This window comes from Lynx canadensis, chromosome F1 (genome assembly GCF_007474595.2).
Source record: "Lynx canadensis isolate LIC74 chromosome F1, mLynCan4.pri.v2, whole genome shotgun sequence".
In the NCBI taxonomy this organism is placed as follows: Eukaryota; Metazoa; Chordata; class Mammalia; order Carnivora; family Felidae; genus Lynx; species Lynx canadensis.
In genome coordinates, this window is record NC_044319.2 from 33,069,779 (window position 1) to 33,093,261 (window position 23,483).

A 23,483-nucleotide genomic window follows, 5' to 3' on the forward strand; every position below is an offset into this window, starting at 1 on the left:
CAGGGCCCTAGGGAATACAGGTCGAGACAGAAGTTCCTATGGATCAACTATTTGGACTCTATTAACAACCAAAAGAAATGTGTATGAAGATCAAAATCCCTTTTAGGCCTATGCACTCAATGAGATACCACACCCATCATCACGAAAGAGGTAAGGCCATTACCTTTGTTTTCAGCCAAGAATTCTGGGCGCTTAAACAATTGTGACTGTACTCACTAACACGCTAATTCTGGAGATATTTGCTGTTTGGTAAAATTAGTAGTAGTGTTATCTTCTTGCTGAAACTGGCAGTTTTCTTTCCTGGTTTAAACGGTCATTTCTTGCCACAGCCTTGATTAAGTTATTCCCATTATGTCACAGATGCCTCACATTTCAAACTTAAATATCCTCTCGAGCCTTTTCTATACATTTTGCACATTTTATACTTACTCTTCTGATATTTTTAAATTTTTTTTTATTTTTTAAGTAACCTCTACTCCTAACATGGGGCTCAAACTCACGACCCTGAGATCAAGGGTCTCATACTCTACTGACTGAGCCAGCATTGCTGATCTATTTTATACTCAGAACAATCTATTGTTCGTAACAGAGAATATTTAAATTGATGCAGTGAGATTGAACAAAAACTGATCTCACCAAAGTTCTGACAGTTTGCTGTCAGCCTGCTCTGCAGAGAGCATTTTAGGAGCACTCTTTGAAGACTAATAAGGCAGATTGATGGAGAAATGGGTCAGAAAGCATTCAGATGTTTTTTCAGCTTTATGAAAACCATTAAAATAACTTTTAAAGTAAAAAATAAACATCTTAATCCTACTCCCCAAACACAAGTTCCATTTTTCACATTGCCTTCTATTTTCTTTTCCTTCTCTTCTTTCCTTCTTTCTCTTCTTTCTTTTCTTTTTTTCTTTTCTTTTCTTTCTTTTCTTTTCTTTCTTTCTTTTTTTTCTTTTCCTCCTTCCTTATTTATTCTTTCTTTCTTTTACATATTTTAAGCGTAATGAACCTACAATTATATGTTTGTTTTCCCACTTGATACTATAGTATAATTTTTCATATTTTTGCTTTCTTTTTTATTATTTCCTTATTAATTTCTAGTATTTAAAAATAATTTTATAATTATTATTTTATAATTTTTATATTTTATATTTTACATTTTTATAATTTTATAATTATTATAATTTAATAATTATTATTTATGATTTTTTAAATTATTTCCTTAATAATTTCCTTATTATTGAACAGTAGCTATGTCTACCTAATGTTGCTCAAGATAATTATTAACCCCTGGTAAATACAATTTAATAGCCATAAGAAAAATGAATGAGTTATAATAATTTTCTGTAATCGCAATAATTGATTCAAAGCCATGGTAACTTTCAACTTTATAACGGGATTACTTTGTATATCACATCTGTCACCTGCTTTTCAAGGCTATTGGTCACTCTGAAGCATACTGCCTGAGTGGTAGCCTGGGTCAGTAGATCAGCAAGAGCACTCAGAAAGTAGAGCTGCCTGGGTTGGAAGCCTGGCTTTGCCATTTACTTCCTGTTTCAGTTTAGTAAGGTATTTAATGTCTTTGCATCTCAGTTTCCTCCTCTGCAAGATGGGATTAAACTGCAGTGCCTGAGTGGCTCGGTTGGTTAAGTTTCCAACTTTGGCTCAGGTCACGATCTCACCATTCATGGGTCCAAGCCCTGCTTTGGGCTCTGTGCTGACAGCTCTGAGCCTGGAGCCTACTTTAAATTCTTTGTCTCCCTTGCTCTCTGCCCCCCCCCCCCAATAAACAAAAATTTTAAAAAGATGTAAGATGGCAATAATGATAATACCTACTCTACATTATTATTTTAGAATTACATGATATTATAACACACTCAATAAATTCCAGCTATCACTGTTGTTATAGTAACATCTGCAATTTTGAGCATTTGCCCTTGTGACTTATTAATGGTTATGATGGAATAGATCCTCAGTCAGACATGCAGCTGTATGAAAATGAAGTAGTTTCAGTGCATCTGTGTGTTTTATCTGATATAATTTCATAAGTATATACATGGGTTAAAAAAACATTCAAAATCATCTCTTTGAAAGAATAATAAACATAAGGAACTTGTCTATCCATGCAATGATGGCATTAGTTCAAATATGTAAGTTTTTAAACTCACCCAACTCAAGTCAACTGACCAAGTTCTTTTACAAATGTGTATCACACAACTCTATAAGGAAGAAAAATAGTTGAGATGCCTCACACTGTTCCCTCAAATAAGTGTCTTGTGGGCCATTTAACTTTTCTTTTCTATCGGACCAAACCAAATGTGTTCTGAAATAAGTAATGGGAACACAACTGCACCTATCTCATAAGACTGTTTTGAGGAATAAATGAGTGACTTTTCATTCCGTAGAATAGTGCCTGAACATGATTTAAGTCCTACGCTTGCTAATAAAGTGAAGTAAAAAAGAACAAATCATCCCAACGTGCTGAGACACTTCTTAGTATTTGCATGATGTAACTGATTATTTGTTTCATATGGAGATTATATGGAGGAATTTTTTTTTTTTTACTTATATGGAGACTTTTGTCATTTCTAAGTTTTACAAATAGTACTGCAAATGAGCACCTTCGTGCAGGCAATTATGTGCTTTTCTTCTTTTGAAATATTTCCTTTTGGATAAAATCCAGGAGTGGGGTATGCTGGAGCAGTTTCAAGAAGAAGCAGTTTAGTTCTGATGAGGAAGTTTTGCAGGAAGTGGACAGGAAGGAAGAGAGCTAGGGTTTGGGCATTGCTGGAGATGGCAAGGTCAGAACTGCCAAGAGGTGGAGGGCTCTCCCAACAGGCTGAGGTGCTGCTGGGTGTTAGTAGAGAGGCAAAAACAGGATGGTGTGGGGAAAAGAATAATGGGCTGGAATCTGATGAAGTCACTTTTAGATCCATCTATACCTCTTCTTTGAAATGAAAAGTTGTTTTGTCCCCATAGTAAGCCTTTCCCAGTATTAGGGTCTAGAAGTCCTTTATTTCTCAAACACCTTATACACACGAAATACCTTATACTCACGAAGATCTGTGTTCAGAATTAGGGATGCAACAATGAGTAAAATAAAATAAATACCTTCAAGTAATTACATAAGACAATTTTATTTTTTATGTATTTATTTTAAGCTTATTTATTTATTGGGGGGGGGGGGAGGTACAGAGAGAGAGGGAGGGAGAGAATTCCAAGCAAGCCCTGCACTGTCAGTGCAGAGCAAAACATGGGGCTCGAACGCGCAAGCCCCATGAGATCATGACCTGAGCCAAAATCAAGAGTCGGGCACACAACTGACTGAGACACCCAGGCGCCCCTCATGAGACAATCTTAAAGGTAAATTCAAAGCATAGTGAACTAAAGTGATGGACAGATACAGAAAATAATAGAGGCATGGGGTGCCTGGCTGGCTCAGTTGGTAGAGCATGTGACTCTTGATCTCAGGGTTGTGAGTTCAAGCTCCACATGGGTGTGGAACCTACTTAAAATAAAGATAGCAGGGAAGGAAGGAAGGAAGGAAAGAAGGAAAGAAGGAAGGAAGAAAGAAAGGAAGGACAGACGGAAGGAAGAGAAAAAGAGAAAGAAAGAAAGAAAGAAAGAAAGAAAGAAAGAAAGAAAGAAAGAAAGAAAGAAAAAATTATAGAGACGTGATAGGAGTGGGCGAGCACTCATCCCAGCATTGAGGATAGGCCTTGGTGGAAGGGAAGACACTTTTCCTAGAGGTAATGGCAGAGTGGAGTCTTGAAGGATGAGTTGGAGTTAAGCCGACAATAGGGAGAGTGAAGAGAATTCTGGGGAGAAGAGATAGCATGGAGCAAACGGCTGGTGGAAATAGAAGGGTGCCTTCAGAGGACCAGCAGTTCTTTTTCCTTAGTGAATCAAAAGCAGGACAGGTGGCCTGAGATGTGGCTATGGAGGTAGCCAAGGTCCTTGGACATCACTGTCAAGAGTTTGAGTTTTCTTTGTACCACTGTACTCAAGAATGGCTTTGGATACATTCTAGCTTCCAGTGGCAGCCAAGAATGGGCCTTGATTTACCCATTCCCTTACATTTCTTTCCCTGTGAGGCTCACAGCACCTTGCTTGTAAGGTCAAAGCTAGAGTGACCACTAGCTGTCGCTATTGAACAGATCTAACCAAAAGCCAATGGTGTAGATGCCCGAGCCCCGCCTCGCCTCCTGTAAGGTCTGTTCAACCGCCCTAAGCAGTGATGCAGAGAAGGCACGCTGTGAAGGAAGTCGTGGTGGCTCTTGCCGACCCGGCGCCACCTGCGGGGAAGAAATTGTGGTGAAGTGCCCTACACCACGAACTGTCAGTCACTGGGTGGCGCTGCCACCCTGATGGCAAAAACGCAGGCTTGTGAAAAGGAAAAGTCTGGTTAGGATGGCCTGGCTCTTTGTTCTTGGGGTGGGGTAGCTTTTCAAGCTCTCTGTTACAGAGTTCAGGGTGCCACGAGACTGTTCAAGGACAGTGTGAGGGAGGTCCCAAAGCATGCCAACCCAACAGTCCCAGGGCAGCCAATCACAACACAGACAGACCCTAGCACCGCTGGCGTCGTGGTCTTTCAGACCTCAGCTCTGATCAGTGTGGATCTTTTGAAACCCTCTGGTTACTGATCCTACGACTTGCCAATGTGCCCTCACCTTTGGCTTCTGTTCTGTATCCTCTTTCCCAGAAACTCCTATCTCCAAAGCCTCCCCAACTAAAGCGGTTTATTCATCTGGCACTTTCCTATTTTTTAAGAATTCATTTCCCCACCCTCCCTCCTCTGGCTTTACCTTTTGCTCTAGGTTCTTGTCCTCACCCCAAGTGTTCTGGATCTGTGCAGACTTCTGCTTCTTCCGACGTTTTTTGCCTGTGGGCACTGGGGTTCTGTTTTATTTTTTTGAAAATTCTCTTTTTCTCATCTGCCTTTCTTTTCACATTTGCCCTGTTTCCATCCGTTTCCCCTCCCCCCTCCTTAAAAACTAGAGAATTTAGACACATTCTAAGTCTAACTAGAAAACGTGTAAGACTAACAACTAGAGAAGTTAGGTTAAAAATTGCTGAGTGGGGAGGATCTAGCATGTAAGGGATATCCTGATTTTCCTGAGCGGTCTCCATGAACTGGTGACTGCCTGGGGGGTGGGATGGAGATCTAGGGGTGCTGAGATGTTGACAACAAAGCAGAGTTGCTAGAGACATCATGAGACATCATGAGCACTGTATCAAGGTGGCAAATATGTTTTTCTATTCCCTTCATACTGCAAATTACTTTGGTTCGAATATTTCCCTGGAGAAATTAAGGGATGATTCTGGGACTTGATTAGCATATGTTGCCCAGTGCTCTAGGCAGGGCACTAATGGATAAGAATGAGGGTCCTTGACAAATTCCCTGGACAGCAGGCAGTGTGAGCCGGTGGGAGGGATAGATTCTACCCTACATGTGGTCCCCTGAGAGGGGAATGGGGCTCGCCAGGAGCCACAGGTGCCTGCTGGTGCTCTAACCAAGGGCTGGCTAGAAGCATAACATATGCTGACTTCTTTCTCTAACACAGCTTTAGAGCCATGGTCTCCAGCCTGTCAGAGGAACCGCTGGATATGGGGAGATGTTCAAATTTCTATTTATGTTTTATCTTATCTTTTGAAGATTTCTGTTTTTGTATATGTTTTATGTTAGTAAATACTACATGCATGTATTATGTAATAGTCACTGTATATCTGTTAGAAATATACATGCCTAATCATTTTTTAATAACAAAGTATGTGATCAAAAGTTTTGGCAACCGCTGCTCTGGAGAATCTTTGAAGCCATGGACTCTGGGGGTGGTCTGAGATGCTGGCCCAGAGCAGTCCAGCCAAGAAGAAAGGCCCAGCCTATGTGGACAGACATGGTGGTGAGGTGGAAATTAATTGTCCCTGAGAGGGAACTCTCCAGGAACAGTGTGAGTCATTGCCTCTGGGGTCACCTCAGGGCTCCCTGATACTTCTTTTCTAGGGTCTTTCATTATACTCTTTACTAAGGAGAGGGGATCATAGTTTTTCAAAGTGAAGTTTGGAGAGGGAAGAGCCTGGGATGTTTTTCACCATGGAGGGAGCTGGAACTAATGAGACCTTGCAGGTGGTCAGTAGGACTGGATCCTGTCACCATGGTTAGGAACCTGGCATCTTAGGAACTATGTATGTCCTTCTCTGACTCTAGGTTTCTTTGTTTCTGTTGTGATTTATGTTTGTGACAAACACTTCTTGGTGCCTAACAGAACCCCAGTTTTGTTTGGGGTGAAAATGCACTCAGCTGAAAGCTCCATTTCTCAGCCTCTCTTGAAGGGAGAGGTGATCACATGACATGACTCTGGCCCACAGGATGGGAGCTGAAGTCCTGGATGGGGCTTCCCAGTTTGCTCTGTATCAGGGCTCAGATACCGCTGGTCTGCATCTGCTGTCCTTCACCTTTTCCTTTCCTGAAACCCAGCACAGAGCTGAGGTAGAGCAGGTGTCTTGTGCCCCCACAGTCACAAGGAGGAGGGTGGTTAGCTGAGTGGAGGAAAAACAGAAGGAATCCAACTCCCAGAAGCCTTGGACTGCCCCTCCTAGATTTTTGGTAACTGGTGGAAAAGTAATTTTTACTTGACTGAGCCACTGTCAGTGGGTTTTTCTGTTACTTCCAGGGGAATTCAATGCTAGCGGACATGAAGGTCATCTTTGGGACTCGCACACAATTAAGGCTGTTGACTTCATGCAAAGTCAACATGAACTTGAGTTCCAGAATATGAGCATCCCTTGTCTTTGGGAGCTCTTGATCCCCCACCCTCTCCAACAATGGTAGAAACAAACTGTTCTGTTACTTTCAAGTCCTTGGAGGAGGAGAGAGGCATTGAGCCGGGCCTTTAAGAATAACTAATTCTGCCAGAATGTGGAATGTGAAAGTCAGGGTGGTTGCTGGAGGAGGCTGTGCAGGTTTGAGAGAGCCCACGGTGTGTTCCTGTTCTGTTACACATTCAGTGAGATGACCTGGTGGCTTAAAAAAATCGACTATGCTGAGAATGTTTACATCAAGGAAGCAGGCAAAAAAAAAGGGGGGGGGGTGGAGGGGAAGCAGGCAAATGTTTTGAATCAGGGCTTTCTTTCTTTCTCTCTCTCTCTCTCTTTCCCTGGACTGCCAGTTAAACATTTACCAACACACCCTTGGAAAGACCAAAGGTTTAGTTTATTAGTTACATAAATATTGTTACATAGCTTCTTGTTTTCCCCAGGCCATAAATCAGCAGAATCAGAGAGCAGCTGATTTATATGAAACATAGGCTGAAGTCTTAATGTGTCTTTGGGTCTAAGGAGGATCTTAAAAGTTTAGGCTGAAGGCAAAACTAATTTTAAGCTGACTCTGGCTGTACATTTACCATTTGATTGTGCTCCTGTCTCGGCATTCACCTCTTCCCTTCCTAATCATCCTCTCGCCCTCATCCTGTCACAAACCTGGTTCCTTGCCCCATTTGTGTCACCTACAGACGCACCTGACTCAGGGACTGGCACGTGTGTGTGGACACCTGGACACCTGGACAGGTGTGCATGTATGCATGTGTATGCTGCTCTATGGTCAGAAATCTGTCTTCACATTTCGGATCTATTTTCTTGCACACTGTTGCAGTCAAGTCTTTCCTGCTCCCTTACACTGAGCATAGTCTGGGAAGAATCTCTTTCTAAGAAAAGCCCAGCCATATTCACCCTCAGATCTAGCTCCTTGTTCATGTGGCCGGCAGGCTTAATGGGTTCTAGTCTGTTATGCTGCCTGGTCATTTAGATGAAGAGATGAGAAAGGGAAATTTTCCCTGTGCTTCCAAGTCTTGTGTCCTAGCATCACTTATCATGGAAGCCCTACATTTGGGGATGTTGATATATCCCATCTGTCAACCTAGGACATTCTCCATCCTTTCCTACCCTGCTCTGTGCATGAGTAAAGCTGTGAGGTTATATCATCTGCTGCTCCCTTACCCCTCTGTTTAGCTAATAGAAAATATTAACAAGAAATCAGAGGGAGGGAAGAGAGTGAAGCGAGGGTGTTTGTCCCTCCAGATCCTTCCTGTATTGTCCTGGGTGTGCTGGTGGCATCCCTTAACTGAATGTCATAGCTCCTGTTCTGTGATGATCTCCAAACAGTTTCTCTCTCTGGGTTCTCTATAATGGTTCTCTCTTCTTATCCCTAAGGTGGGACTAGCCCTGAGATACTACTTACTTGATCCCTTGTGATTGCCCTATAACCTTGTCCACACTTTTGTCAATAATCTCTTTTTTATTAAAGTCTACTAAAATTAGGGGTGTCTGGGTGGCTTAGTCAGTTAAACATCTTATTCTTGGTCTCAGCTCAGGTCTTGATCTCAGGGTCATGAGTTCAAACCCCATATTGGGGTCTGTGCTGGGCGTGAAGCTTACTTTAAAAAATAAAGTCTGCTAAAATTATCTAATTTGCTATCTCTTACCTGTTGGAGACCTAACCAATAAAAGGCTTTGCTGAATTGTTAATATAGCTGATTTCTGTTTCCTATTTGGTTGTAGTTAGGTGATGCCTGGCAAATGTTTGGTAAATATCTGTTGACTTAATAAATGATTAAATGAGTGGCAGGATCAAACTCCACTTCTTTCTCTCCAGACTTACAGTACACATTTGAAAGTTCACATGTAAAGTGTAGACACTTGATGCAGTCTGAGAGCACTAAAGTATGTTGGTTCTGTGGCTCAAGTTTCCAGGGACTTCCGCTTCCATGGGTTTGCCCTAGTGATTTATGCCCACCCTGGTTTCCTCCTTCCCAGAGGAACAATATAAAATAATATAAAGAATATCTGAAATATACAATATGGTATGGATGTGATGTCCTTTAAATGAAGAGTAGGGTGATTTCTTCAACTCAAGGACAGAGAAAATGTTCAGGCCACAAGATAAGATATGAACACTGAAAAATTTCACTTGTGTAGGTTTTGAAGGAACCACACCGAATGAACCTATAGCTACAAATTATGAATTTATATAGTAGATATGACCTTTATTATAATTAATGTTTTAATTATCATAATATTATTACATATGAGGTAAACTTGATAGAACTACCTTTTAATTATACCTACGGTTATCAATTTCATGACTGCAGGTTGCAGTGGCTCATGACATTCATTATAATTACATTTCCACTGTGCAAGTGTTAGAGGAACTCCTTCAAGCCGTGACATGTGATGTTTCCAACTCTCTGGGACCCTCACTTATGTCTCCAGGGAGATGCCTTCATGGATGGAGCTCAGATAAATGTCAGGAAGAACAGTCCCAAGCTCTCTTACCATGATCCACCTTAAGGAAGTGCTTAGTTGATTATAAACTTGTCCAAACTATAACTTCTTAAGGAGAAGAGTTCCAGAATCTTCCTCCCTGGATTTCCCAGCAGGAGAGCTGTCCAGACTGAGTTGTCATAGTACACTTCCTCTTGGCGCAGAGCTCCCCCTTTGATGATCTCCAGGGCACATTCTTCCTTTGGAGATGCCTCCATGTTGACTATTCCAGAAATGGCATTCATGGCTGTGTCTGAAGAATGATAATAGAAGAGTGGGGTTGTCCAAGACTAGTAGAGTCTACATGATGGAAATTCTGCAGATAGCCACAGCTTCGCTGTTAGGAACTGTTTGCCAGGGTTTGCTCTACAAGACCCTGTGGGCCCTATCAGAAGACCGGGTATATGTAGGGCCTGCTGGGCAAAGAGAGGCTTAGAGTTAATGTGGGCTCTGTCTTCCTAGATGAAGATTTGTGGGGAGTGCTGTTAGAGGTGATTAATTGAGAGATTTAAATCATGCCTCTCTCTTGGGTGTTTTGGTTGAGGTGAGGGAGTAATAAAGGGCAGTAGAATGAGGATAGAAGTTATATCAAGACCCAGTAGCTAATGGAAAGTGTCAGTGGGCAAAGCAGAGTGCTGTATGATAACGCTTTACTAACTTGTAAGAGGAAGAGATGGACAAGAATCCAGGCCTTTGCTTTCTGTCCACAGTAGCCACTTTTATTTGGAAGGAAAGTTACCTTATCTTCTCTAAATTTTTATACCCTTCCTGCACAGTTTCTTTCTCTCTTTCTATCTTTGTTTCCCTGTGTGTCTTAATCTCTCTTGTTCTACAACTACTACTCAATTTACTCAATTACTCTTTTTTTTTTTAAGTTTATTTATTTTGAGGGAGAAAGAGAGGGAGAGAGATTGTGAGCAGAGGAGGGGCAGAGAGAGAGGGAGAGAGAGAATTCCAAGCAGGCTCCATGCTGTCCCTGTGGAGTCCCACATGGGGCTCAAACCCACGAACCATGAGATTATGACCCGAGCCGAAATCAAGATTCAGGTGTTTAACTGACTGAACTGCCCAAGTGCCCCTCAATTACTCTTTAAATAAGGTTTCTGTATTGAACCTATTTTAGATAAATTTACCTTTGGATTACAGACAAATTGTAAAAATTGTGCAGAGTATTCCCTTATATCCTTCACTCTCCTTCTCCTAACTATAACATTACACATAACCTCTGTACAATTGTCAAGGTACAATATAATTGGGACAATTTTACTAACTAAAATATAGACCTTATTTTTTTCACTAATATCCTTTTTATGTTCCAGGATCTTAGCTAGGATTACACTTAGTAGTAATTCTTATTTTCTCTCCAAACTGACAGTTCTTCATTCTTTCTTTGTCCCTCATGGCCTTGATACTTTTGAAGAATATTGATCAATTGTTTTATAGAATGTCCCTCAATTTGGGTTTGTCTATTTTTATCTCTTTTTTTAAAGGAAATATTTTAGGGGTGCCTGGGTGGCTCAGTCGGTTAAGTGGCCGACTTCGGCTCGGGTCATGATCTTGCGGTCCGTGAGTTCAAGCCCCGCGTTGGGCTCTGTGCTGACAGCTCAGAGCCTGGAGCCTGTTTCAGATTCTGTGTCTCCCTCTCTCTGACCCTCCCCCATTCATGCTCTGTCTCTCTCTGTCTCAAAAATAAATAAACGTTAAAAAAAATTAAAACAAAAGAAAAGATTTTATTTTTAAGTAATCTCTACGCCCAACATGGGGCTCAAATTTACAACTCCCAGATTAAGAGTCACATGCTCTACTGACTGAGATGGCCAGTGACTCTGTCCATTTTTCTATGATGATTGGAGTCAGGTTATACATTTCTGACAAGTATATCACAAAAATGATGCTGTGTCTTTCCCAGTGCATCACATCAAAGGGTTCATGAGGGGCGCCTGTCTGGCTTAGTCAATAGAGCATGAGACTCTTGATCTCGAGGTTGTTAAGTTTGAGCCCCACACTGGATGTAGAGATTACTTACTAAAAAAAAAAAAAAAAAGGTTGGTGGCTCAGTCAATTGAGTGTCTGAGTTCGGCTCAGTTCATGGTCTCACGGTTCATGAGTTTGAGCCCTGCATTGGACTTGCTGCTGTCAGCACAGATCCTGCTTCAGGCATCTGTCTCCCTCTCTCTGCCCCTCCCCTGCTTGTACTCTCTCTCTAAAAATTAAATAAACATTAAAAAAATTAAGAAAAAAAGATTCATGATGTTGATATGTCTTATTACTAGTAATATTATTAAGAATAACAAACTTGTATTCAATAAGCCTCAAATGGGAAAGTAATGGCCGTTGAGTGTCCCTGAGGAAAAAAAGTGCTCAGAATAGGGTCAGGTGATGAGTCTGTTGTCACTTGGCACACTTGGTGGTCAGAATGGAAAGAAGAGTCAAAGAATAGTCAGAGGCTCCACTAGTGACAGAAGTGCTTCATTGCATGGAGAACCACTGCTCTCACTGGTTTTTTGTGCATTACACAGGAGTCAAGGAGTTCAGCACCTTTTTTACCCACAATGGAAATGGCAGAAAATCATCTGCAAGCTGTTTAATCTACTCTCTTCAACTTACCTGTGTTTATGAGGCCGAGGATACAGAGAGTGATCGATACATTAATCTTGGCCACTGAATGTTCCATCCTGATGGAGGAGAAAAACCCATCCAGGGCAAACTTGCTTGCAGAATAGGGCGCAATAAGTGGACTAGCCATTTTCCCTAAATAATAAGGAAATGGGTTAAGAAGGTGACCCATTTTAGCTTCTTCTGAGATGATCTTTGTTGCATCTGTAGTAGGATTTGTAACCCCTGTGGAGTCCTTTTACCCTTTGAGGCATAGTTTCTCTCTACTCCCTATAGAGATTATCATGCTGTGTTGAATTTCTGAAAGAAAAAAAAAAGATCTTTAAGGTTTCAAAGAAACTCCCCTTGAAGAGTCTGGGTGGGGGATGGGATGGGCTGCAGGAAAGCCTTCACTGAGGAAAGATTGGTTCAATTTTAATAAGGATGGTAAATAAGTGGGACTACAAAACAGCCAGGTAATCCCACAGCTGCTACCTCTGACTCAAGAGAGCTGAGATCCAAGGGTTTAGCAAGAACTCTCTGCCAATACAACAACCAATCATTGATTTACTTTCTATACGAGGGAAATGAAAAACCCTGTCTTTCCTTTTCTTCTTAAAACTATTATTCTTACTTTCATCATCCTGGTTAATTCTCAGTCCGGTTGTTGGGAGGACATGTGGACATATGCCTCATAGGGTGATCTATTCATTATACTCTGTCCAGGAGGAGGGATTAGAAGTGGCCTGAGACCTTAGATTCTTTGCTGAACAAAGAGTTATAACAGCTACTTTAATATTCCTGTCTGCTAATTCTACAATAGGAATAATTTAAGGGTTGATCTCCACTGACTGCCTTTCCTCCTGAGTATCAGTCATATTTTCTATTCTTGTATGTGGAGTAATTTTGCAATGTATTCTTGACATTGTGAATGATACGTTGTAGAACCTCTGGATTCTGTCATATTCCTCAAAAGAGTATTGAGTTTTGGTTTTGTTTTTTTTTAGGTGGGCATTTAACTTGCCTGAAATCTAGTGTCTCTTGCAGTAGATTCCAGCTAAAATTTCTGTTGAATTATTTAATCTTAATTGGGTTTCTTGGTAACTGCACTGCCCATGAGTAATTCAGGGGACAAACAGATTTTGAAAGAGTTTACATACAGAATGTGGCACTCTTCCACTGTGGCTCTTTCCTTTCCAGGATGTCCCCCTCCACTTTCTGGCTGCTACAGAAATCCTAAACTCTTCTTTCTAGTTCTTCAAGGTAGTAAGATGGCAGATGTCTATTCCAGATACAACATTGATTGTGGCCTGCCTTTAGGCATAAGCTATAATATTGGGAAACTCATGTAGTGTAAATTCCTCCTTTCAAGTGTCAACAACTCTCCAGTTTCTGTCAGCTTTTGTTTTTTCTCTCCAGTGCTTTCAGTGGTTGTTGTCTATATTTTGTCCAAAGTTTGATCTGGGGCAGGCCGATATATTAGGTACCTCTCTGCCATTACTGGAATTGGAACCTCTATAAGTTCTCAAATGAAGTTGCTTGCCAAATAAATGAATAAAGAATGGTTCATTCAATAAAGATGCTGGGGAGGTTGGTTAACTCATTGGAAAAAATTGTTAGCTCCTTGTTCTATATCATATATCAAAAAAATTCTAGTTGGAAAAGTATGGCAGACGTTGTCTACCCAATATCCATTCCCTCCCTTAATAATCAAGTTTGATTTTTTCAGGACAGCAATGTGTTCACATAAAAATATTTACTTCCTCAAGATTCCCTTGCTCTTTTGTGTGTCCATGTGACCTAGTTCTGGCCAATGAGAAATCTAACAGATGGGGTCTCCAGGAAAGATATTGATTTCCTGACAAAATCTGTGGATTCCGGTAGCATGCAGTTTTTACATTTTGCCCTTCTTCTTTCATTCTAAATGTACTTCAGATGTGATGCCTAGAAATGCAGTGGTTGTTTGTGAACTTGAGGAAAAGCTACATATTAAGGATTATAGAACAGAAACATGGAATGAGATTGGATTCTTGAAGATCTAATGAGTCCACCAAACCAACCCGGAAGTTATGACCTGAGAAAAAGGAACCCCTATTTAGTGTGAAGTGATTGTAAGTGGAGTTTTTGTTAAATGTGTAGCAGAATGAATCTTCTGACTGATAAAAAATAATTTAATCAGGAAAGAATAATATAGGTGAGCATTTATCAAATCCTTGGTTATGAAAGATCATTCTAACAGAAAAGTAAAAAAAAATATGTAAAGGTAAAGAATATTTAATAATATAAAATGTAAAAGTTCTGTATGTGAAAGCAATAACTAATAATATAACTATAAAGGTTAAGGGTAAATGATAAACTAGAAAACAATTTAGAACATAGTAGACAGACAAAAGCTTAATCTTCAGTACAAATATCTTCAATTCTTATTTTTAAGGTGCAATTTTATTTATTTATTTATTTATTTATTTATTTATTTATTTATCTATTTATCTATCTATCTATCTATCTATCTCATGACTTGATCATGACCTAAGCTGAAATCAAGAGTCAGAGGCTTAACTGACTGAGCCATCCAGGCATCCCAAACTTCAATTCGTAGTGTATTAACTCTTAAAAAAAATACAAACAAATATTTTTAGGGAACCACTCCAACTCTATTCTCAATCATGAGTTTTGGCTTGGAATGCCTCTACAGCCAAGTTCCAGGAATGGGTGTGTGGCACAAGATGTCCATCCAGAGTATTTGATACCACTATGTTGTTGACTAGTCTAGGACTAGATCAATGACTCCATCAGGGCTGCAGGACACATTGTTGGTTGTGTAACCAGAATTTATTTAGTTCCCCCTTCTTCCTCCGTAACAGAACCCCAGTTGAGTTCATGTTTCCACCTGTTCTAGAGACTACTGGCATTCTCTCTGTATCTTTTGCTCTTCTTCTTTAGTAGTGTAATCTGTGATGTGTATCTGGGCAAATAGTTATCTGGGATAAAGTCCACATTTCTCAGCTTTTTTTCAGCCAGATGTTGCCAGATGACTAAGTGTTGTCCAGTGGGTTGTAAACAGAAATGTATCATGTGATTGCTGGGATATGTCCTTAAAGACAGAAATCAGTCTCTTCCTTCCATTCCTTCTTCCTTCTTGGTGCCTAAAGGTGGGTATGATGGCTGTGGCTCCAGAACTATCTAGAACCATGAAGTGGAAGCCACATGTTGAGAACAGCAGAGCATTGAGAGAAGAGGGAAACTGGGTGACCATGGAGCCTCCATCCTAGCCCTACCTCCAGATTAATGCCTACCTCCAGACTTGATTTACCTTTTAACTTATTTAATCTACTGCTATTTTAAGTTTTCTGAATTAGAGAGCTGAACCTAATCCTTACTGATAGTACTTCTTACTTTTATGATGCCCATGTTCCAAAAGAAAGTTGATACTGTTTCTAACTCTAGGGGTGGGCTTATATAATTGATTTAATCCAATCTTCTGGCCCATAATTGATACAGAAATGGGCATTTGGCCAATTTTGGCCAATGTGACTTGAGAATTTTGTTGGAGGGTCTGAGAAAATCCTTTCTTATTCTGGGAGAGTTTCTTAAAGTAGCATTTTGTTTCTCTTCTACTGGACATTTTTGTGCTTGGATATGGGGGCTAGAATTGCTACAGCTATCTTACTATCAGCCTAGGGATGAAGTCACACATGGAAGGAAGCAGAGCCAAGAGACTCATGGGGACATTGAACTTGAGCCAAGTCAACTGTGAAGCCCATCCTAAATCTGGACTTCCAGTTGTGTCAAAAATGTTTCCTATTATTTAAGCTAAAAATAGACCCAAATTATTTCTATGAGTAGCATAGTGGTTGAAAGTATGAGTTTGACAGTCAAATGACCTGGGTGTGAATCCCAAGTATGCCATTTCTTAGCTGTCATATGTGGATAATAATACTACTAAGCTGAAATAATCCATGTAATATGCCTAGCACAAACTCTGGCACATAGAAAGCATTTAGTAAATGCTGTTGTTATTAGTATTCATGTTTCAAATTAGAAAAGTAGGAGCTACTCAGAAGACTATGTTGGGACAAGTAGCTAGCTACTTGGTGAAAAGAAAAGTGCCCTTGGGATAAAAGAATTTAAATATATTAGAGAGTATACATGGAAAGTAAAATAAAAAATATGGGTCAATGTATGATCTCAAGGTAAAAGCTACTGTTTTTTGTTTGTTTGGTTTGTTTGTTTGTTTGTTTGTTTAGAAGGGGGTGGGGCAGAGGGAGAGAGATAGAAAATCTTAAGCAGGCTCCACAACCAGTGCATCCCATGACCCTGAGTTCATGACCTGAGCTGAAGTCAAGAGTCAGCCACTCAACTGACTGAGCCACCCAGGTGCCCCAAGAGCTACTTTTTAAAGCATGAAATCAAAGGCATACATTATGAGGGTATATATAAATAGGTTCGAATATATACAATTTAAAAGGCTTCAGTATTCTAGAAATGCTCACCATTGCCTTCCTAGACACATCACCTTCAAAAAGATTTTGCCTTTCCAGGGGCACCTGTGTGGTTCAGTAGGTTAAGCATCAGACTCTTGATTTTGGCTCAGGTCATGATCTCATGGTTCGTGAGTTTGAGCCCCGCATCGGGCTCTGTACTGACAGTGAGGAGCCTGCTTGGGATTCCCTGTCTCCCTCTCTCTCTGCTCCTCCCCTGCTCCCTCCTCCTCTCTCTCTCTCTCTCTCTCTCTCTCTCTCACACACACACACACACACACACACACACACACACACACAAATAAATAAACATTTACATATTTAAAAAAAGGAAACAACATTCCTAAAATTATAAAAAAAAAAAAAAAAAAGATTTTGCCTTCCCAGCCATGGGAGGTCAGGCCAGTAATAGTTAATGTACACAACCACTTGAACATACATTGTAGTCTCTCTCTCAAGAAATTGAAATAAGTGGTGCAAGGGTTTTAATTAGCTGCTGTTGGATTTTGAACTAAAAAGTCGTGTAAGTTTGGGACTGGGGTAGCCATCTCTAGCCATTGAAAAGAATAAACAAACAGACGAGCAAACAAAATAAACACAAAAGTTGGAGTTAAATAGGAGCTAATATTTATGTAGCTCTTATGTGCTAGTCTCAAGGCTAAATAATTGCCTAAAGCTGCATGGTTAATGAGTCGGAGAACCAGGAGCCAAATCAGGATTCAAATTTGACTCTAGTGGCCAACAATTTCAAGCAGTAGCTGACATTTCCTCAACAGAAGCACTGTTCTTTTTCTTTTTTTTTTTTTAATCTTAATCCCAGCATAGTTAACATACAGTTATAGTAGTTTCAAGTGTACAATACAGTGATTCAACAATCCTATATATCACTCAGGAAGAAGCCACTGTTCTTTATCTGAATATTTTTGGGGAGCCACGTGTAGAAATCAGCCATCCTGAGTTGGTGAAGATTCTCTGCTTGACCATTAAGACCCTAAATAGGCAAAATTTATGAATAGCAAAATTATTTTCACTTCTAAGCTGACAGATGAGGCTACCCATAAGTAGAGAGGGCTAGTCACTACCTGTCCCTTTGTGTTAGTTTCCCAGGCCTGCCATAACAACAAATTACCACAAACTTGGTGCCTTGAGGCAACAAAAATTTATTCTGTCACAGTTCTGGAGACTAGAAGTCCAAAACCAAGGTATCAGCAGGAACACATTCCCTCTAAAAGCTCAAGTGGAGAATCCTTCCTTGTCTGCTTTTAATGTAATGTCATGTAAGCTTTTAATGTCTGCTCCCAATCTTTGGCATTCCTTGGCTTACAGAGGCATCATTCCATTCTCTGCCTCCATCTTCACATGGCCTTCTCCAATTTTGTGTGTGTTGTACTCTTCTTATTAGGATACTTGCCACTGGATTTAGGCCCACCCATATAACCTGGGATGATCTCATCTTGAGATCCTTACCTTTATTATGTCTGTAAAGACCTTTTTTTCCAAATAAGGTCATATTCACAGTTTCCAGGTTGACATATCAGCCCACTATACCCTTCTTGATATTAAAAAAGATATTGACTGTGGCATTTTATGTATCTTTCCAGGTAGCAACAGGGATGAAGAAGCAAGAGACCATGTGAACCCCCCAGTCTGAATTCCTGTAGCAGTAATTTTTGTCTTATTAAGGGAACTTAAGTATATCCCATTTTCTGTCTTTAATTATGTCTTAGACTGTGCTCAAAGTACAAAAAAGATTCTGAATTGTTTTGCAGGAGAAATGGAGAGATTTTGTTGTTGGTGGTGGTACTTTGTTTGTTCCAGGGAGGAGGGTGAGAGAAGAGAGAAAGGGAAAGGGGAAGAAAGGAGAGAGGGAGAGAAGCAGCCAGACATGGCAGAAAACTTCCTGAAAAATTCACCAGATAGATGCATGGCTTAAAAAGACATTTTTAGGAGCTCCTGGATGGCTCAGTCGGTTAAGTGAATGACTTTGGCTCAGGTCATGATCTCATGGTTTGTGAGTTCAAGTCCTATATTGGGCTCTGTGCTGTCAGCACAGAGCCTGCTTCAGATCCTCTGTCCCCCTCTCTCTCTCTGCCCCTCCCCTGCTCATGCACGCTTTCTCTCTCTAAAAAAAGTTAAATAAGTATTTAAAAAAATAAAAATTAAATTAAAAAATATTTTTAAATGGTGAAGAAAAATACTGAATTATTAGACAAGGATCAAGATTGGACAAAGACTATTGAAAAATTGTTAACCTTTATTATGAAAGCTATGCATTAGGTACAGGGTAACATAACTACCAATGGGAACTGTCAGTTTCTCAGCTGAAGACTGCTTCATTATAACCATATTTTATCTCTCAAATTTTGTGAGTTGCCATTGATGTGCAAACCTTTAAAATTTTTTTTTCAACGTTTTTTTAATTTATTTTTGGGACAGAGAGAGACAGAGCATGAACGGGGGAGGGGCAGAGAGAGAGGGAGACACAGAATCGGAAACAGGCTCCAGGCTCTGAGCCATCAGCCCAGAGCCCGACGCGGGGCTCGAACTCACGGACCGCGAGATCGTGACCTGGCTGAAGTCGGACGCGTAACCGACTGCGCCACCCAGGCGCCCCGATGTGCAAACCTTTAAACCAGTAGTTCTCAAATTCAAATATGGAGAGGAGGCACCTGGCTGTCTCAGTTGGTAGAGCATTCAACTCTTGATCTTGGGGTTGTAAGCTTGATCCCCACATGGGGTGTGGAGATTACTTAAACATAGTAAAATCTTTAAAAAAAAAAACCCGGGGCGCCTGGGTGGTGCAGTCGGTTAAGCGTCCAACTTCAGCCAGGTCACGATCTCGCGGTCCGTGAGTTCGAGCCCCGCGTCAGGCTCTGGGCTGATGGCCCAGAGCCTGGAGCCTGTTTCCGATTCTGTGTCTCCCTCTCTCTCTGCCCCTCCCCCGTTCATGCTCTGTCTTCTCTGTCCCAAAAATGAAAAAAAAAAAAAAAAAAAAAAAAAACCAAAAACCCAAGTCTGCAGAGAACCTGCAGATTTGAGTCCACTCCCTCCCCAGAGTCTTCTAGTCTGTATGCTGGGGTAGAGGGCTATGCTGAAGGGTTCAGTAGGAAAGAGGGTCTTTATCAATAAACCATACTTATGGTGGGAGGAGGAGATTCATGATGACATAAGCTCCTTAAACCTGATCTAGGAATTCCCAGAAGAAATGGGGAGGGGAGGTCTTTGGAAGGGGCTAAAGTCTTATGACAATAGTTGGGTGAGCTGTCATTAAATTATGAGTCATTGTGTCTCTTTAAAGCCCAAGCTAGTATGGCTTGGTCCCAAATCTAAACTCGATATTCAGGTGAAAAAGATATTAGACTAACCAGGAAACTTCAAACTTTACCTCTAGGAGGTAGGTTGTGAACTCTGCTCTGATAAAAGAAGGTACAGAAGGGCCAGAAAGGTGAGGGAATAGCTTGTACAAGGACTAGAGGTGGGGATGAGTTAGTTATAATGAGAAGCTAGTAGAACAAGAAAAATAATAACACTTTGTTACATTTCTCCTCTTTAGAAATATAGGCTTTAAGCACTTGTCCAAAACCAACAGGGCCTGATGTGTTATGGAATTCAGTTTTTTTTAAGTTTATTTATTTTGAGATAAAATAAAGAGAGAATCCCAGACAGGCTCCACACCATCAGTGCAGAGCCCAATTCAGGGCTCAAATCCATGAACTGTGAGATCATGACCTGAGCCAAAGTTGGGCACTCAACCAACTGAGCCACCCAGGCGCCCTAGAAATTCAGAATTATTTTTGGATTTTAGGAGGTGGTATGGGGCTTATACTGTATATTACATAACACTTCCAGTAGGGTCTGGGGAGGCATGCTGCAAGCAAACACATTATAATTTCTTCAGTAAAATATTTGAAAGTTCACACTGAGATAAAGGCTTTAAGGCTTCCCTTCAGTTCAAGTTAAATTAAGTACAGAGAATTAATTATGGGGGGAAATCCTTAGTATTCAGAGCTTTTCTCACCCATAGCTTATTGGGTTTTGGAATTGCAGATAAAGGATTTTGTGAACCAGTCTAGGCTCACTAAAGGAAAGTTGAAACTAGTCAAAGAGTAGAAAAAAGAGAATAGAAGTGAGGAAAATCTCCTAGGTTCTCACTATTCCAAAACAACCTTGGTGCATTTGTTAAAGTCTGTTTTCTATTCACACAGCTGTTCTTAAACATTTTCTCATATATCACTCCTTTGCTTGTGTGAGGAAACCTCTGCATTCTGTCCTATGTAAAATATTTTGAAGTTTCAGGAAGCTGAAAAGGGCAGTGCCTCTCTAAAAACCCAGATTTTTATTTTTTGGAAAGGTTCTGTGAGGCTCTGGACAAGATGGAATAAATCACATGTAACAGGATGTTAAAAATTGACTTCTCCTGCTCTAGTTTTAACTGAGGTTCAAAGGCCTAGAACATAGTAACTGGCCAATGCTTCCATCTTCTGAGGGAGGTTCCAGATTGCCTGTGTCCTTACCCAGCTTGTAGTAACACAGATAAGCAAGAGAACCAAAAATCCAGAAAAACAATGTGGTTGCAACATGTATACTAACCATCCTGAGGGAAAGAAGGGCTGAAGGCGAAGAGGACAGAGGGAATGGAGTAGGGAGAGGAAACGAGCAATGTCTCAGCCATCTTCCAAGAAGGAAGGTGGGCCTTCCCCTCATGTCCATCCTCGTGAGAGGAACTCTAAGGGTGCCTCATGGAGACCTTGTCCCTGGGAGTTTGAGGGGGCACCAAGGACTGGGGAGCCACCCCAGAGGCTCTGGTTATTATGGGCAAGGCCACCATGGAGCTGGTGCAGATTGTCATACACAAGGGAACTCCCTGTAGGAAGCCTGACGTCCAGCCCACACTCTCCTCACCACCCTATGGGCTTTGTCCTGGGGCCTGTCCCTTCTTCCCCAGAGTCATTTCCAATCCTGTCCCAAAGGACAGCCCCAAGTGGTGCATGTATCCTCCTGTATTCCCACTGTGTTCCCAGGGCCTGAGGGAAATAAATCACATAGGCAACTTCTGCTCAGATCACAAGGAGAGCTAACAGTGTTCCAGCAGGGGCTTCCAAAGGACCCACAAAAACATCCAATGCAAGAGTCGGATTTGGTCATCCTCCCAGGTCAGAAAGCATGAACTTTGAACATTTGCTGTGGCCAAAGTTTAGTGGTATATTCACCAGGTGCCAGCCAAGTAAGACCTTACCTATCCTGAACCTCCCTTCATCCCCATGTGCCCTATTTTCTTTTAAAGAGGGGCCAGAGGGGGCCTGGGAAGCAGGGAGGAGATAGGGAATGGGAGGAAGAGCTGATCCCATTTCTCTTTCCTACCCGGGAGCTGGATGAGGGGAGAGAAACTTCAGTTAAATTACTTGTGGCCAGACATTTTAACTACCGAAGTGAGACTTTTTTTGAGACTGGAAGCAGCCAGAGGATCTTTTATTACCCTAGAGTGTGTCTGTCCACCCACGATCACATGCAGGTTCAGGGGTGAGCTAACCCACAGAATGGGTCTGAGGGAAAGAATAAAGTTGTTTTCTGATTGTAGCCTACGAGATTCACTTGTTCAACTAGCAGTTAAAAAATATGCCAGAGTATGAGCTTAATTGAATCAAATGAGCAAGTAAATAAATGTACTAATTTGCATGAAGCGGTCATGAAAGTTAGGGTGGAGAAGGCTGGGTGTTTCTGCTCAAGGTTAGGTTTTGTTTACGTGGGGAGAATGGAGCCATCCCAGCAGAATAGATACATGTCGTCTCGATTTCTCTCCTGGGAAGTTTTAGACCACAAGGAAACAGAGCTCTGGTGATCATATTTCTGAAGCAAAATATGGGACATGGAGTCTGACAAGTAAGAGTGCAGACTTGGTGATGAATGGGACATACTGTTTGCAATTAGCTCTGTCCCAGAAACGCTGGGACTTAGCCACTGTAGAAACAGCAAGAGCCAGAGGGCTGGCAGCTAAGCTGTGCGCTGGAGCTTGTTAGCTGAGAAGAAGAGGTCAAAAGCAGGCCTCAGTGCTTTTGTTCATCCACTCCACACCCTCCATCCCCAACTGCCCTGCTGAGATTTTGAAATTACAGTATTTCCATTTCAAAGGCAGATTTTAAACTGCCTGAACTGAGAGCTCAGAAGAAAGTGTGCAGGATTGAAAAGCTTCATTTCTGCCTGCCTTCAGACTTTCAGAGTGACCCCAGGCAAATGTGCCACATCTTCTACTGAGCGAGCCCCAACTTGGGGTTCACCACGCCCTGATGGCTTTGAGGCAGGGAACTCATCCTGGATCCTGCCCCTTCTATCCAGCCTTTCCTAAAAATATTTCCTTAGCTGGGCCCCTCAGGGTCTAACGTCTTTTGTTGCTTGGGTTGAATCGGGGTCTCAAGATAAACCCATCTTCCTCCTCCAGGCTTTGGAGAACCTGAGGTATCATTGTTAGCATTAAGACAGCCCACAATCCATCCAGTGGTAATTGAAGCAATGGGAATGGGTGGGAATGCCCAGGAAGAGTATGTTGAGCAAAAAGAGAAGAGGGCTCAGGATGGAAAGAATCTTAAGGAAACCAACAGTAAGACTTTGAGGGGGATGAGGAGAACTAAGTTGAGGCATGCAGGGCAGCCAGAGGACATGACACCCAGTGGGGGGTGTTTTGGCTGAACACAAAAGAAGAATGTATACTGTTGAAACAGTGCAAAATGCTGCAGAGATAAGTAAGATAAAATCTGTTACTAGGTTTTGCAAGATGATTTTGGCAAGAGCTTTCCTGCGCAGGCCATGAAATGTGGCTCCTGCTGTCGTGAGCATCAGCACGTCTTCCAAGACGAGAACAAAAGAGACTTTAAGAGCCCCCAGAGTTGAAGGGTGGCCCCAGCTAGTTCCACCAGCATTACCTAATCACCCATATCCAGCCTACATAGTTGTGTTTGGAAAAGGGAGAATTGTCACTGTCTTATATGCTCATCCACTGAGGGTCAGGGAGACAGTTGCATTCCCTTCACCGTAAACCCCACAAAAGGAGCTTTAAGATTATTTAGCCACCTTTGCAAGTGTCCAGTGGAGTTTGGGAAC

At 41.4% G+C, this 23,483-nt stretch overlaps 1 protein-coding gene across 3 annotated transcripts in view; it reads right to left on the reverse strand.

Moving 5' to 3' along the window:
* Positions 1-9,208: 9,208 nt before the first annotated feature.
* HSD11B1 (hydroxysteroid 11-beta dehydrogenase 1) overlaps positions 9,209-23,483 on the reverse strand; it is a 29,257-nt gene continuing 14,982 nt past the window's right edge. The window contains exons 5-6 of one of the 3 annotated variants that reach the window (XM_030303067.1): positions 11,920-12,063; positions 9,209-9,565 (exon numbers count right to left, since the gene is read on the reverse strand). In XM_030303067.1, coding sequence (XP_030158927.1) covers positions 9,348-9,565; positions 11,920-12,063 — 362 coding nt within the window. In that variant the 3' untranslated portion in view covers positions 9,209-9,347. Of the gene's footprint in view, positions 9,566-9,669; positions 9,729-11,919; positions 12,064-23,483 lie in introns of those variants that run through there. The other 2 variants (XM_030303069.1, XM_030303068.1) reach the window with 2 other exon arrangements.